Source organism: Myxocyprinus asiaticus, chromosome 45, assembly GCF_019703515.2.
Source record: "Myxocyprinus asiaticus isolate MX2 ecotype Aquarium Trade chromosome 45, UBuf_Myxa_2, whole genome shotgun sequence".
Taxonomy (NCBI): Eukaryota; Metazoa; Chordata; class Actinopteri; order Cypriniformes; family Catostomidae; genus Myxocyprinus; species Myxocyprinus asiaticus.
Window position 1 is genome coordinate 18,972,935 of NC_059388.1, and position 15,050 is coordinate 18,987,984.

Genomic DNA, 15,050 nt, shown 5'->3' on the forward strand with positions numbered 1-15,050 from the left:
TGCTCTTTGACCGCTCACTTTGGCTCATATGGCTTATCGGTAACTCGTATGATGCATTGATGTAAACAAACATGGACAGGAAAGGTTAAAGAGAGAATTCATTACAGTTGGGTATTCATAAGATTTAGGTTGGGGTCATATGGAATGACATTCATAAGAATTTATTAGTGCAGGTTTTTTTCAGATGAATAGTCTTTGCTGAGCACATAAGCACATATGAATCATTTTGGACTCTCATTGCCAGTCCTACATTCATTTTTGCTGCCATCAGGGCTGTACACCATTTAGGACTGAGTTTATAATGCCTTTAAATTCTAATAGAATCTGAATTTGAATTAAGGCATTACATTTTGAAAATTTGAATTCAAGGAAGTAGAATTAAAATAGAATGAAGTGCAACCATATATATATATATATATATATATATATATATATATATATATATATATATATATATATATAATTATTATTATTATTATTATTATTTTATTTTTATTTTTTATTTATTTTTTCAGATAACTTTATAAAGATACATTTTGACATACGGTAGAAATGTGAATTTTTAAAAGTTTAGCTGGCAAACAATTTTCATACTTTTGCATATTTGTCCCCAGAAGTTTGGCTTTGGGTTATTCTATAGTAATTATTATAGCTTTATATAAAAGCAAGAGAAGTTGATGGTAGATGAATAAACTTGTGCGCTTGTGTGTGTCTTTGTATTTTGCCACTAGATGTCAGCATGGCAATTCTATAGGGGTTTTTGTTCTGACAATTTCATGTCCTTTTTCAAATGGATTTTACTTGACTTTAATCTACTTGTTATGCCTCAAGTATCAGATATTATCTATCTAAATAGTTTTTTTGTTTGCATCAGTTGATACACATTGTGCTCAGAAATGTCACTTTAATCATTTATTGCTGTATAATGTCATAAAATAATACAATTCAGCTAAACTGAAGAAAATGTAAATCTGAAAAATGTGCTTCATGTGGTAACATCTAAATTAACTGGTTTCAAATCAAAATGTTATTTAACATCAACCTGAATACATTAACCTGAATACATTAGGTTACATCAGCAGTTTTAAGGGTTAGATCAGGGAAAAATCGCTCTTAAGGTCATAATTGCCGGTTACCACTTTTAACAGTGTACCTTTGTGTGATCAGTATAATATCCTCATGCTACACTGTTTATGAATGCTTTGCAATATTTTATAAACATCTATTTTATTTCAACATATATCTGTTGGAGTCTATAAACAGTCACACTGCAATATTTGTTTGTTTACTTTAAAGTTTTCACAAGAGCACACAGACATGTAAAGCACCAAGACACTGACTCTTGACACAGACTGAAAAATTAGACACTATACAGAGCATTTTATGCAAGATCAATGAATCTCTTTCAGACCTACACATCAACACCCTGTGTCTGTGATGTGTAACGCTCACCCTGAAATGCATCACTCCAATTACTGTATTTGTATATCAGATAAGTGTTTTCATGGTGCACTTGCACAGTGTGTGCCTCTCACAGAATTGGAGTGCTTATGGGATCAAAATCCCGTCAAAAGTATTGTGGTCACGGATCCAAAAATAGCGTGAATCAAAATAATAAGTGTGAATCAAAAAACAATAAGCGCAGATAAAAAAATAATACATGCAAAAATAAATAAAAAGTGCAGATCAAAACAATTAGCACAGATCAAAAAATAACAAGCATGAATCAAAAATATATAAATACATTTAAAATATGCTGCAAACAAAAAACAAAAAACAAACAAACAAAAAAATTAAAGCAAAGTCATCAGAATTGGGGAAAAAAAATCATGTTTTCCTTGGTTATATTACTGTTTTTTGTGCTCTTTGCATTTGTTTCGAAGTTCTGCGCTTGGTTTTCCAAAACTTTAATAATTTGAATAAATAATAATAATAATAATAATAATAATAATAATAATAAGTAATAATAATAATAAATAATGCCCTTAATGTGTTAATATTATTATGAACTGCAGGTCCAACAACATGCAAATTATTAAGATTGCATATAGGCTAAAATGGAACATTTAGAATTTTGTAAATGCATAAACAATATGAGAAGTGTGATTTACCCCTCGAACACATGGAACAACACTGGGCCAAATACTGAATTTGTATAAGCCATATTTCCAAGTGACAAGTTAATCTGTGCCAAAATACCGTAGTGATGAATTGGACCCATGGCTAACAACAAAAGATGGTAAGCAGTTTTATTTAGCTATCTACAGTATACAAAATTATATGGTTAGTTGCATTTTATTATTTGCATTTAGAATAGTTTTTTCTCTGTGGTCCACAACCCTATCAGAACAGACCTGTACCCACACCATTTGAGAACCACCGATCTAGTCCCAATCATGAATCAATTCTCTATTCTATATAAGTAATAACACAAAAAAGTAATTCACCACCAACAGTTGCGCATTTTACTTAGGCCCTCATTCTGTATTGCATATTATGTGTTTGTGTGAGTGTGCAAATATGTATCTGAAACCAATGAAGTCCTATGTGACTTCTCTCCGAGTTAAGAAAATGAGCTACCTACTGTATTTTGTGCCTGCAGTCCTATACCAGCTGACTATATTGGAGGCCATAATGCTTGTCATGCAGGAAGACTGTTGTCAGGAACACATGTTGTTATGTAGTGCCTGAACTGATATAGATGATAGCTATCTCTATGTGCATTGCTTTTAAAACTGCCTTCTCTCTAACTGTGATGCCTTGAGCTGTCATTGTGAAACCAATGACATCTAGCAGCTTTTCTCTGTCTCTCTTGCTCTCCCCCACTGTTTTCTGATTTGTATGCGTTTACATAAATATTATGCATATTGCTATAGCATTTTCATAAGTAAGATGCTATGGTGGGATCATGCAATCAGATTTATAGGTTTGCCATACAAATGATTCATTAATAATGCATGAGCATCACTGCCGCCTTGAATATTGTCTGTCTGTGTGCAATGTGTTGCAACCACATTCGCATGGATAGAAAACAGATGCACCTGTAATATTTTCAGACAGTCAAGCCTTTTAACACAGCATTTATCAAGGTAGCAATGTTTAGGGTAAAGGCCATTGTAAAATACTTGCATAACACATTTCCTGTTGGATTTGACTTGCAATCTTTATTTCTGGCTCAGGTGACCTTCTTCTTTGACCTTTCTCTATACGCAAATTTGTTGCAGAGGCCATGGCAACAGTCTCAGTTTTTTTTAAGGGCATTAACTCCTTAGCAACAGAATAAACAAAGCAGCACATGGGCTGAAATGTTTCTGAACACTTTTAAGTGCTATGCTAGTGAGATAGTATAAATACTGTCTTGATATCGGTTGTATCGTGCAACATTTTATAACAACTTTCATCAAAAAAGTAATTTAAGAACATTATATAATGCTTTTTTTTTAATGCTCTTGGGTGGCTGGATCATCAGATACAGTGTATTTTTACTGTATACAGTCTTCTTATTTATGTATACTGTATATTGTGTATTATTAGGTGTATATTGTGTTGTGTAACAAGATGTGTAAATTGTGTTATGTGTAAATCAAATGTTTATTGTAATTGTCATACTGATATGTTGCTTGGAACTGTACCCAAGACTTTCACCCACTGTTGCACTTGTGTATGTGGTTGAGTGACAATAAAGGGATTTGATTTGAGTTCAGATCAGTACAGATGCACATTGTAATATACAGCCTTTATGACATTATGAAAAATTTGAAGGTCATTAGTCTAATTTGTTTAACATTGTAGGCCTATAATTCAACTAGGTTTGTTAATGCCACTGTTGATAGTTATTATGCAGTACAGTATTACCATATAATGGAGACCATGCAGGTGTAGTTGTCACAAGTTATAACAACTGTATAAGGTTTTGAGATATAAGCTCAACAAATGCTTGTTTTCTCCTGTTGGTTTCAGGATGCTTACAGTAGTTCAAAACTATCATTCATTAGAATCATTTAAGTGAATTCTTTCCTACAAACTAAATTCCAGTATCATCCTATTTTTGTAATAGGTTTTGGGTAAAGAAGTGAATAATAATAATAAAATCACTCTTGAATAGAAAATTCAGGCACGGGTTAGTTAGGCTTACAGTTTATAATGTATAAAGGTACATTTTAATCAAAATTGCTTGACTTTGTTCTCATGACATGGGTATTTTTTTCATAAATGTCATTTTGGGACACTTTTGTTTTATATGTTACAATTTTAGGCAATTCATTATTAAAAAATTATGTTGGCCAAAAACAATTGTTTGATAGATCAGCACATTTCAAGTTTTTAATTTTATTTATTTATTTATTTTTTTTATGATTGTGTCGGAAAAACCTAATTGCAGGCTCCCATAGTGACAACTTACCCCATATAGTGCGACAACATGCCACATTAAAAGTTCAACGTCTGTTCAATGAGATCCTATACAGAAATTTATTTTTATTTTATTTTATTTTATTTTATTTTATTTTATTTTATTTTATTTTATTTTTATTTTTATTTATTTATTTTAAAGAACAAAATTAAGAAATATTGATTGTTGGAAAAAGTGTGACTACTAGCCCCGTTCTATTGCCACATTGTTGTAGCCTATCTCTTGTATAAAACTGTTCATGCACGTGTGATCACCAGCAGGTGGCGTGATTCAGCAGATGCAGTTGCGCTCGATCGATCTGGCTCACTCGCTTTCTGCTCTTGAGGGAAGACACGCGCACCTGCATCTCTCCCACTGACCGCTCATTCACGAGAGGACACTGTCATCTCCAACAGCTGAATTTTCGCCACATGGAGTTTTTTGTCTTGTTTTATTTCTCCGTCTTTATTCGCAAAAGTTTTGCCGAACTGTAAATAAGGGTTTAGTCATGCTTTTGTTTGAGCCATATCACTGATGCGCATCTCGCGCTCGGTCTCCGCGAGGAATACATCAGAAAAATGGAATAGGCGTTTTCTCTATCCACCTTCACAATGGGATTATTCAAACTTTATTTTCTGCTTTGTACTGTTGGAGTTTGGTATGGTAAGCTCAGAGTTTATCCGATGTCTTATTAATTAATTGAAAATAGTGGGTTTTCTTGGCATACACTGATTTTCCTGAGTGGGGTTTTATGGTCACACTTTACATTACAGCGTTCACGCAACTGTGTGTTTACAAAGAAGTCAATAGACTACTAATAGACTAGTCTTACTAAGAGTAATAGTCTACTGATCAGGTATGTACTTTTACAAATATATAAGTGTTGTATATAAATGTGTTTAGTGCAGATTATGCCATTATATTTGTTGGGATACTATAGGACTTAATTATAGTGAAATGTAGTGCAACATGTAGACAGGATTTTAGTATTGCAGGATTTAAAACCTGCAAATATGAGAGATTTTTATTTATTTATTTATTTATGTTGTTTACCATGCTGGGAAAGCTAAGGGGAAGTCTTGGAATTTTTTATAACGAAAATAAAATTGTGCCCCTGTAGAGTAAAAACCATAGTAATGTTACATTTGTGAATTAACTCTTTTTTATGAATCAGTCAAAACGGTTAACAAATCTGACTGAATTATTTATTAACGAATTGAATAAAGTATGAATCAAAATAATAATAATAATAAAAAATCCTTATTAAGTAATCAAAAAACACTATAAAGGTTCATGGAAATGTCATGGCAATTCATTGGTCAAAAGTGTGAGAAATCTGGGTAATGAAAAGGGACCTCATATGTTTCATTGGTGTATTATTCCATTTTGTTTATATAACAGAAAGCTATTCATCATGTTTGTGTCCCTAGTTTCAGGTTTCGGGGTTGACCCAACATTACATGTGGACATCTTCCAAGAATTTGATCTTATGAGGTCAAGTGCCGAAGCCTCTCAAGTCCAGGGGTTCCACAATGAGAGCACAGCTTTTCTGTTTGAAGGTATGCCTTGCTGGAATTTATATACTCAAGCAAACAGGGATGAATGCGTTTGTTTCCTTTTGATTTAGGATCAGAGTGTATCTGACATCAGAGCATCTTTCCAGAGAAAAGCATTCACAGTGAGACTAATCAATTTAGAAAAATTGGAATCCATTGTAAACATCTGGAGAGAGGAAACAGCCAAGCAGCCATGCAGACAGCTGGTTTAGAATGGCATAATTCCAGATCCCACATAATCTCTCATGAAAAATGGATCAACAGTGAAGCATCAGTCCCAGGAGTAAACAGGCCCCTGTGTTGAGTAGCAAGTTCTTACCCATCCAAGAATTGTCATCCCATTCAGAAGATGCAGTTTAAGGTGCACTAAGTAACTTTTTGTTTGTCATCTTGAACTGACTACACTGACACCTAGTGGAATAAAATATATAACAATAAACTCTTATTTAGCACTATATTTTACTCAATTTCACACATAACTAAAAAATAATAATGTTATATAATATTTTAAATGGTAGATAGCAGTTTCTTCAGATTTCTGTTTGGTCATCAAATTTTAGTAATTTATTTGCACATGAAGACATTTTTAATATATTAGGAACAAGGAAATAATACACACAGAAATCCAGCAACCATGGATGGCATGTCCACGTTAGCAATTGCATTTACTAAAAAAATACTGAATCAAACCAATTGTACATACAGTGCATAGTGAATAAGACATTTAATATAGCACACGTGAAATGCTTTTACAATGGGCTTCATCTGAAAACATAGGCAGCTGACTTGCTACCTTGCTGCCTAATCAGTTAATGGCTTGACTGACAGCTGTTTTGAATGATTGGAACTCTTAAGGAAACTGGTCTCCGAACAGTTTGAAAAGCACCTTATTTTCATCATACCTCCGTATTCAGCCTCCGGAAGCAGCATTTTCCTGGTTTCAGACACAGCCATGAAGTTGCACTCATGCGCTCGTGCGGATCCAGCGCAAGCCTCAATCTCCTGACAGTTTAAATGGCCTGGATCGGCTGCTTGGATTGTCATGGACCGACCATCATGATTTGTGAATGAGAGGAACTTTTGAACCTGAACCTGAAGTTTTTGATTCTGGCTGATAGAATACACGCTTCAGAGGAAGAAATTAGATGAATACTCGACAGGAAGAAAACGCCGAATTTTCACGAGGTTCGTGAATTACATCTGTTTAAACGAGATATCTGCATATTTGCAAATGGTATATCATTCAAGTTTTATTGATATTTGCCTTTTATCATTAGAAAAGTTACAGGGAACTGTTGAGGAGAGACTGTTAGAAAACGTGCTTTAGAGGTGAATAAATTAGTGCTCCACAGGATGCTGGATCTGCTGAAGTTGTGTGAGGTTGGTTTATTACATCTGTTTAATCGAGATATGCGCATTTTTGCAGACGGTATATGATATTAATTTTATTTATATTTGCCTTTTTATCATTAGACCAGACAGTTAAAAGTTACAGGGATCTGTTGAGGTGAGAGAGGGATAATGAAACAGGCGAGCACTTTAACAATATGAGCTTAAATGCGTTGGTCAAAAGTGTGAGAAATCTGGGTAATGTAAAGGGACCTCATATGTTTCATTGGTGTATTATTCCATTTTGTTTATATAACAGAAATTCTCTGATATGTGGACCGTTTAAATGAGACTGTGTTGCACACCGGTCTATTATTGTAGTAACACGATGGCACGTAACAACAAAACAAACCATGACTGGTCGTTTACATGTCTCAGTCGCTTCACATGCAAGCCCTGTTGGCACCCTCAAGAAAAAAATCGCCCAAACGGGAAAATTTATCGTCCGATGCCAATAATTAAAAAATTCAAAATATCGGCCGATTTATCGGCCTCTGTGATATGTCAGTCGACCACTAATTATATTCCTTTATTTTGTATTCTATTGTATAACTACCCTTTTCTTCTATTCAATTCTTGTCTAGTCTAGTCTATTCTAGTCTTCCTGTAGTATAGTATATTCCAGTTTTCTCTTTTCACTCTGGTCTTTTTAATTCCAGTCCACTAGTCTGTGCTCTATTCTATTCTATTCTTCTCTTTTCTGTTGTTCTACTAATATATTCTATTCCATTCCTTTATTCTCTATTCTATTGTACAACTACCCTTTTCTTCTATTTTATTTAATTCCATTCCATTCTAGTCTAGTCTTACATTTACATTTATGCATTTGGTAGATGCTTTTATCCAAAGCAACTTATAGTGCATTCAGAGTATAAATTTGTTTTCATCAGTTTCTGTGTTCCCTTGGAAACGAACCCATGATCCTGGCATTGTGTAACGAATGCAGGAGAAAGGCAAGAGAGCAGGATCTAAGTACAGCTTTGATTTAATAAGAAAATGAGTCCAGACACAAAACTTGGAAAATACTGGAACAAAACTAAAACTAAAACTCAGGAACTGAACAAACATTACATCCATGGGGATAACAGGAAACAACAACTGACAAAGGCACAAGCAAACACAAGGACATTAAATACATTGGAGCAAACAAGTTAAATGAGAAACAGCTGGGAACCATCAGGGCAGGAACCAAGAAAAGAGACACAAGAAGGTAAACAAAACTTCAAACTAAAAGTCTCTTAAACACCTAGCGACTCTGGAGGCCGCTAGGGCAAAAGTTTCAGGTGTAACATAGCGCCCCCCCCCAAGGAGTGACTCCTGGCACTCCTAAACATAACGGCAAAAAAAAAAAAATAATGGGAGCTTGCGGACGATCAGGAGGCCAGGAAGGCGACCACAGGGCAGGGACTGGGTCAGCAGGAAACGGCCACATGGCAGGGACTGGGTCAGCAGGAAACAGCCACAGGGCAGGGACTGGGTCAGCAGGAAACGGCCACAGGGCAGGGACTGGGTCAGGAGGAAATGGCCACAGGGCAGGGACTGGGTCAGGAGGAAATGGCCACAGGGCAGGGACTGGGTCAGGAGGCCTGGGAGGTGGCCACAGGGCAGGGACTGGGTAGGAGGCCTGGAAGGTGGCCACAGGGCAGGGACTGGGTGAGGAGGCCACAGGGCAGGGACTGGGTCAGGAGGCCACAGGGCAGGGACTGGGTCAGGAGGCCTGGGAGGCGGCCACAGGGCAGGGACTGGGTCAGGAGGCCTGGGAGGCGGCCACAGGGCAGGGACTGGGTCAGGAGGCCTGGGAGGCGGCCACAGAGCAGGGATTGGGTCAGGAGGCCTGGGAGGCGGCCACAGGGCCGGGACTGGGTCAGGAGGCAGAGCTGCTGGAGGAGGAGTGGGCGGAGCCGCTGTAAGAGGAGTCTCTGGGAGAGCGGACGGAACCGCCATAAGAGGAGTTTCTGGGAGGGCAGCAGCGGTAGCAAAGCCGCTAGATCCATGGTTGCGGGTCAGTTGTTCTGTAACGAATGCAGGAGAAAGTCAAGAAAGCAGGATCTAAGAGCAGCTTTGATTTAATAAGAAAATGAGTTCAGATACAAAACTTGGAAAATAAAGGAACAAAAACTAAAACTAAAACTAAAACTAAGGAACTGAGCATACGTTACATCCATGGGGATAACAGGAAACAACAACTGACAAAGACACAAGCAAACACAAGGACATTAAATACATTGGAGCAAACAAGTTAAATGAGAAACAGCTGGGAACAATCAGGGCAGGAACCAAGAACAGAGACACAAGAAGGTAAACAAAACTTCAAACTAAAAGTCTCTTAAACACCTAGCGACCTCTGGTGGCCGCTAGGGCAAAAGTTTCAGGTGTGACATGTTGCTAGCGCAATGCTCTACCAGTTCTACCAGAAGCTATGTTCTTAAGAATTCTATTCTATTCTATTCTGTTCTATTCTATTCCTTTATTCTCAATTCTATTGTACCACTACCATTTTCTTCTCTTTTCTTTTCATCTATTCTATTCTATTCTATTCTATTCTATTCTATTCATTTGGAGGATTTTTTATATGATCCTTTTTATATCATAGGCTGGCCCTTTGTTTATTTATGAGCTGTTGTTTATACTGATTGACAACCTTCTTTGAGCTATTTGAGGTTTAGTGCCAAAGGTGATGGTCATTCTCTGCTTTCTGGCTTGACCATTCTTCAGCATTTTTGTATTGCACCATGATTCTTTTAGTTTACAGTTAATTAAGCACTATGCTATCATCACTACTTCGATTAACTTTAATGATGACAAGTTTTTGTGGGTGCACTGATAGTTTGGTTTTGCAGTTCTGTTCTGCAGTATGAATGGTGTATGAGACAGATTGCAGTTCTGAGTAGGGGAATGCAATCATACAGCGTAAAATGTATGTATGTGCAACTGAATACCCATAAAAAACACACACGCAAGATACAGATCCAGGGAACTTCATGGGCATACTTAAGACACACACGTATTTGACACATAGACACAAGGTCTGACACTCTAGTATAAACAGAGGCATTTGATATCAGTGTATGCAACAGTCCTGTTCTGATTTAGGCTGGTGGCACCTCCAAAACATTGACTGGCGCTCGTAAATGCCAGCGGGACTGCGGAATTGGGATCTAACTGACAGGATTCGAGACAAGGTCATAAATGTGCAGAATGCAAATGAGATACCTCTCAGTGTCCGATGACATCCACGCTTTCCTGTTTATAAAGGAGAGGAGGAGGGGAAAGGAGCAAAGGAGAGGAGAGGGAAAGATGACAGATTCAAGACAAAACATGCTAGGGTACCATTTTAACCAGACAGTTGTAGGGGTAGGCGGAATGACCACAATCTTTTATCATAGATGAAAAATATTATATCATAGTTTTATATCATAGTAACAGTACACAGTTTATCAAACTGTATACTGAAATTCAACAAAAAATGGTTTCAGTTTAAATTAAATAAGCATGTGGTATATTTGGATAATCCAATGAATGAAATACTTCAAAAATAAATGGTACATCTAAATTATTTATCTAAATTATTAATAATTATCAAAATAATTTTTCCTATTTATTTGAAAATTGATCGACGCAAACCAAAAGAGAAAAGTGTTTAGTACAAATGAAGGATACGTCTGGTGTCAGTGCAAAAACAGATTCACATTTATGTAACACTTAAGTTTAAATCAGGAGACATCACGCTATGTATTTTTGCATTTCTCCATATATTTGCTGGACAAATATATAAACCATAGTATAAATAGCACAGCAAAATCTCTATCAGTTAACACAATTCTACCACTGATTATTAAATACTGCTCAGCTCTAGACAGTTGTTTTTCGAATAAGTGAATATGTGCGTGTATGTTTAACTGAATAACTGGCTCTGGCTGAATTAATTAAAGGAATAGTTCACCCAAAAATGAAAATTCTTTAATAATTTTCTCACTCTCATGCAATCCCAGATGTGCATGACTTTCTTCTGCAGAACACAAATTAAGATTTTTAGAAGAAAACTCCAAACAGTGCAAGTGAATGGCGACCAAAGCTTTGAAGCTCCAATAAGCACATAAATGCAGTATTAAATTAATCCATAAGACTCCAGTGGTTTAATCCAAGTCTTCCAAAGCAATCCAATCAATTTTGGGTGAGAACAGACCAAAATATAACCAAAGTTTCACTATAAATCTTGACATCAGCAGTCTCCTTAGCGATCATGATTTCAAGTTCGATTTCACTTTCTAGCACCATCTAGCACTCTACGAACGCGTAAAGTGCTAGGAACTGTAATTGAGCTTGAAATCATGATTGTGCCTAGAGACTGCAATGACAAGATGTACAGTGAAAAAAGAGTTATACTTTGGTCTGTTCTCACCCAAAACTAACTTGATCACTTCAAAATATGGGATGTGAATATGGATTTAACTACTTGAGTCTTATGGATTTCTTTTATGCTGCCTTTATGTGATTATTAGAGCTTTAAAGTTTTTGTCACCATTCACTTGCATTGTATGGACCTACAGAGCTGAGATATTCTTCTAAAAATCTTAGTTTGTATTCAGCAGAAGAAAGAAAGTCGTACACACCTGGGATGGCATGAGGGTGAGTAAATTATGAGAGAATTTTCATTTTTGAGTGAACTATTCCTTTAATGGGCAAATGGACGGATTGAAGCAGAAGCAAACAATAAAAGAGAGAAGTTTGGCCCGACTGTTCCACATCCTTCAGACCTGGGGCTGACTGGGTCTTTTTAAGTACCAGGATCAGATTCCTGCTCATTCATCAGCTATTTGAGTATGCAGCAGCCAAGAGAAACATCAGCTAAGTGTTTCTCCACTGTGCTGAGGCTGTGAGGCTGGCACAGACAACAGCAGTATGTCACTCATCCTGCATTCCCCAGCTTTCATGTCTGGACAGTGGACACTCTGTCTGCAGTATGATGACTGTACAGACAGTTTCACCTTACTGCAAGCTCTGCAGAGACCAGTGAACTTAATAAAGGCTCCTGCAGTCTTGCCTCAAACCCGAGCCACTGTTTTAATCTCACAGCTCTGTGGCAAGAAAAAACAGACTTGTGTCTCCTGTTTAATGCAATGTTAATTGGACTAGAGACAGTTGTTCATTTTGTCATTATAATGGACCATGAAAAATTCATCTGTGCATTTAAACTTTCATTAAGGTATGTTACAAGCAGTTAGGGCACCCTTTTTAGTTCTTGCATCATCAGTAACCTGGCTTATTAACCATTTAAGTGTTTTTTCATGTACTATAATTGCTGATTGTATTGGTGAATTTGGTGGAATAGATACTCAGTGTTATTAGAAAAAACGTCTTTAATGTTTTTTATTGAAATTCTCACAGAATAGTGACTGTGTTGTGTCGTTAACATCATGCTATGTTTATCTTGCCCCCAGCTGTCTAGTTCTTGTTTATCGGTTATCAGATTTATCAGTTCTCTTGGGGCATAGCTGGCCTGTTGTGTTTGATAAATTAGGGCGATTGATTACATATCCACGCCTTAAAAAACACCATTGTCAGCAGTGAGTGTGACAATGAGGAGGTAAAAGAAATTTTGGAGATAGATAAACTAAAAAGTTTACACTTTCAAAACATTGTTCTGTTTGTTAGAGACTCCAACATAGCAACACTGGCTTAACCAATGGCATGGGCATGATGCGGTATAACCAGTTTGTCAAAACAATGGCAGGGATTGAGTGTTTGTAAAGCCTGTTTGGAAACAGGTTTGGTGCCATTTGGTTCCACTAATGGTGCATAAATGATAAACTGTAACTTTCATTGCTTTTGGCATAGAACATTTTCAATACATTTAACCAATTAATATTGGACTGTTTTACATGTGTGTGTCCAAAAACAAATGATGTGTTCTTGTCATAGGGACATGGGTTCAAGAAGCCATTGCTTGTAATCTACATAATTTCCTATTGGGACGACAGTCTCCAGCTGACCTCTGACCTTTAAATGCTGCCATTGAACGACTAGCCTTTCATTTACAGCACAACCTTGAATGGTTTATGGGGTAGACAGAATGGACATATGAGAGGAGGTGTCAGCCCAATGGGAAGGTGTCAGAAACAACATGTTTTGTTGCTGTTTCCCCAGTTGCCTTTAAAGCTGATATTTGTGAACTCTCCTAGAGTGCTTCAGATCATGGGGCCATGGTCTTTTCTCTGCAGATAGTAAAGGTTACACAGGTTAGGTTTAGCTCACTGTCGTACAGTGTGTTTGATTAATGAAGGCGGCAAAACTCCGCCTCATTCCTGGCGTACAATAGGCTCACTGCTGCAGCTTACATCTCCCCTGGGGTTTATCTGACAATAGCTGAAGAACATTAGCATTCCCTGGTTGGCCTGAGTGTGCTTGTGTGTGTGAAATGTGTCCCCAGAAGTGAGTTAAACCTGAAAAAACCTCCCTTTGGGGACATTTGGGTATCTCCTCATTTGGAAAAATAATTAATAAGTGGAGAAAATCGTTATTTTTTATTCTAAAAATGCAACATTTTTTAGAGGTTGGGTTAGGGTTAGAGCCTTTGCACTTCAGAGGTGACGCGATAATGCGAAACAAATTGCAGACGAATGGCACTTTAACATTAAAAGCGAGGTGAAAGATTGCTGTTATCACATTCATGTTAAAACATGTTATCAATTGGAACAATATTAATAACATGCCACTGCCATGTATATCTACTTGTGTTATACATTTGCTCATGCAGGGATGTTATGAATTAAACATGACATCTAAACACAAAACCCATCTTCAGTCTGACCCATTATTAGATACTTTAATACTGCGGCAGCAGTAACAATAGCACAGCTATAATGATTACATAAAGTCATTTTGTGGAGAAACCACCACTTTTTTGGTATAAAAAGGCTCACAGAGAACACTGCAAGTCACATCATTAGTATTAATATTATTCATAGTTGATGAAGAAAAACACTTAAGATCACTCACACTGCGATTTCTTAATCTTAAAAATTTGCGTTTGGTGTGCAAAGGCAATTAGTCTGTAGCAGGGTCAGAAATTAACGGGGGCTCGGAGCAAAAATGCCCCCAAATTCAAAATGTGGAGGCAAAAAAATGCCCCTGCAATGATTTATTCTGTTTTTTATTTGTGACATCTGATATAGTTCTTAATATTCTATTATAGTCCTAGTCATACATAGTATCACATAAAATATGAGTTGATGTTGATTTCAATTTAAAGGAATGTTCTGGGTTCAATACATGTTAAGCTCAATCAAAAGCATTTGTGGCATAATGTTAAATACTACAAAAAATATTTTCAACTCATCCCTTGTTTGTTTAAAAAATAGAAGCAAAAATTGCAGTTACAGGAAGGCACTTAAACTGGAAGTGAATAGGGGCCAGTACATAAACATTAAGATAAAAAAGTATAGCCACAAGATGTAAAGATTATACATGTTAACATGATTTTAGTGTGATAAAATCGCTTACTATCCTTATCTGTGTAAAGTTATATCCAATATCCAACTTCGTTGCTATTACTCTATGCCCTATAAACAATTTTACCACACCAAAATCATGTAGAAAAGAGATGTTACTACACCATTGTCAGGTTAGCATGTATAATGTTTACATCTTGTGGTTATACTTTTAAAACTGTGCATTTTAATGTTTATGGACTGGCTTCTTTTACTTCCATTGTG

The 15,050-nt window shown here is 36.5% G+C and overlaps 1 protein-coding gene across 2 annotated transcripts in view; it reads left to right on the plus strand.

The window, feature by feature from the left end:
• The first annotated feature begins 4,741 nt into the window (after positions 1-4,741).
• LOC127435003 (protein kinase C-binding protein NELL2-like) overlaps positions 4,742-15,050 on the plus strand; it is a 71,351-nt gene continuing 61,042 nt past the window's right edge. For both annotated transcript variants that reach the window (XM_051688097.1, XM_051688098.1), the window contains exons 1-2: positions 4,742-5,053; positions 5,821-5,949. In XM_051688097.1, coding sequence (XP_051544057.1) covers positions 5,002-5,053; positions 5,821-5,949 — 181 coding nt within the window. In that variant the 5' untranslated portion in view covers positions 4,742-5,001. The remainder of the gene's footprint in view (positions 5,054-5,820; positions 5,950-15,050) is intronic.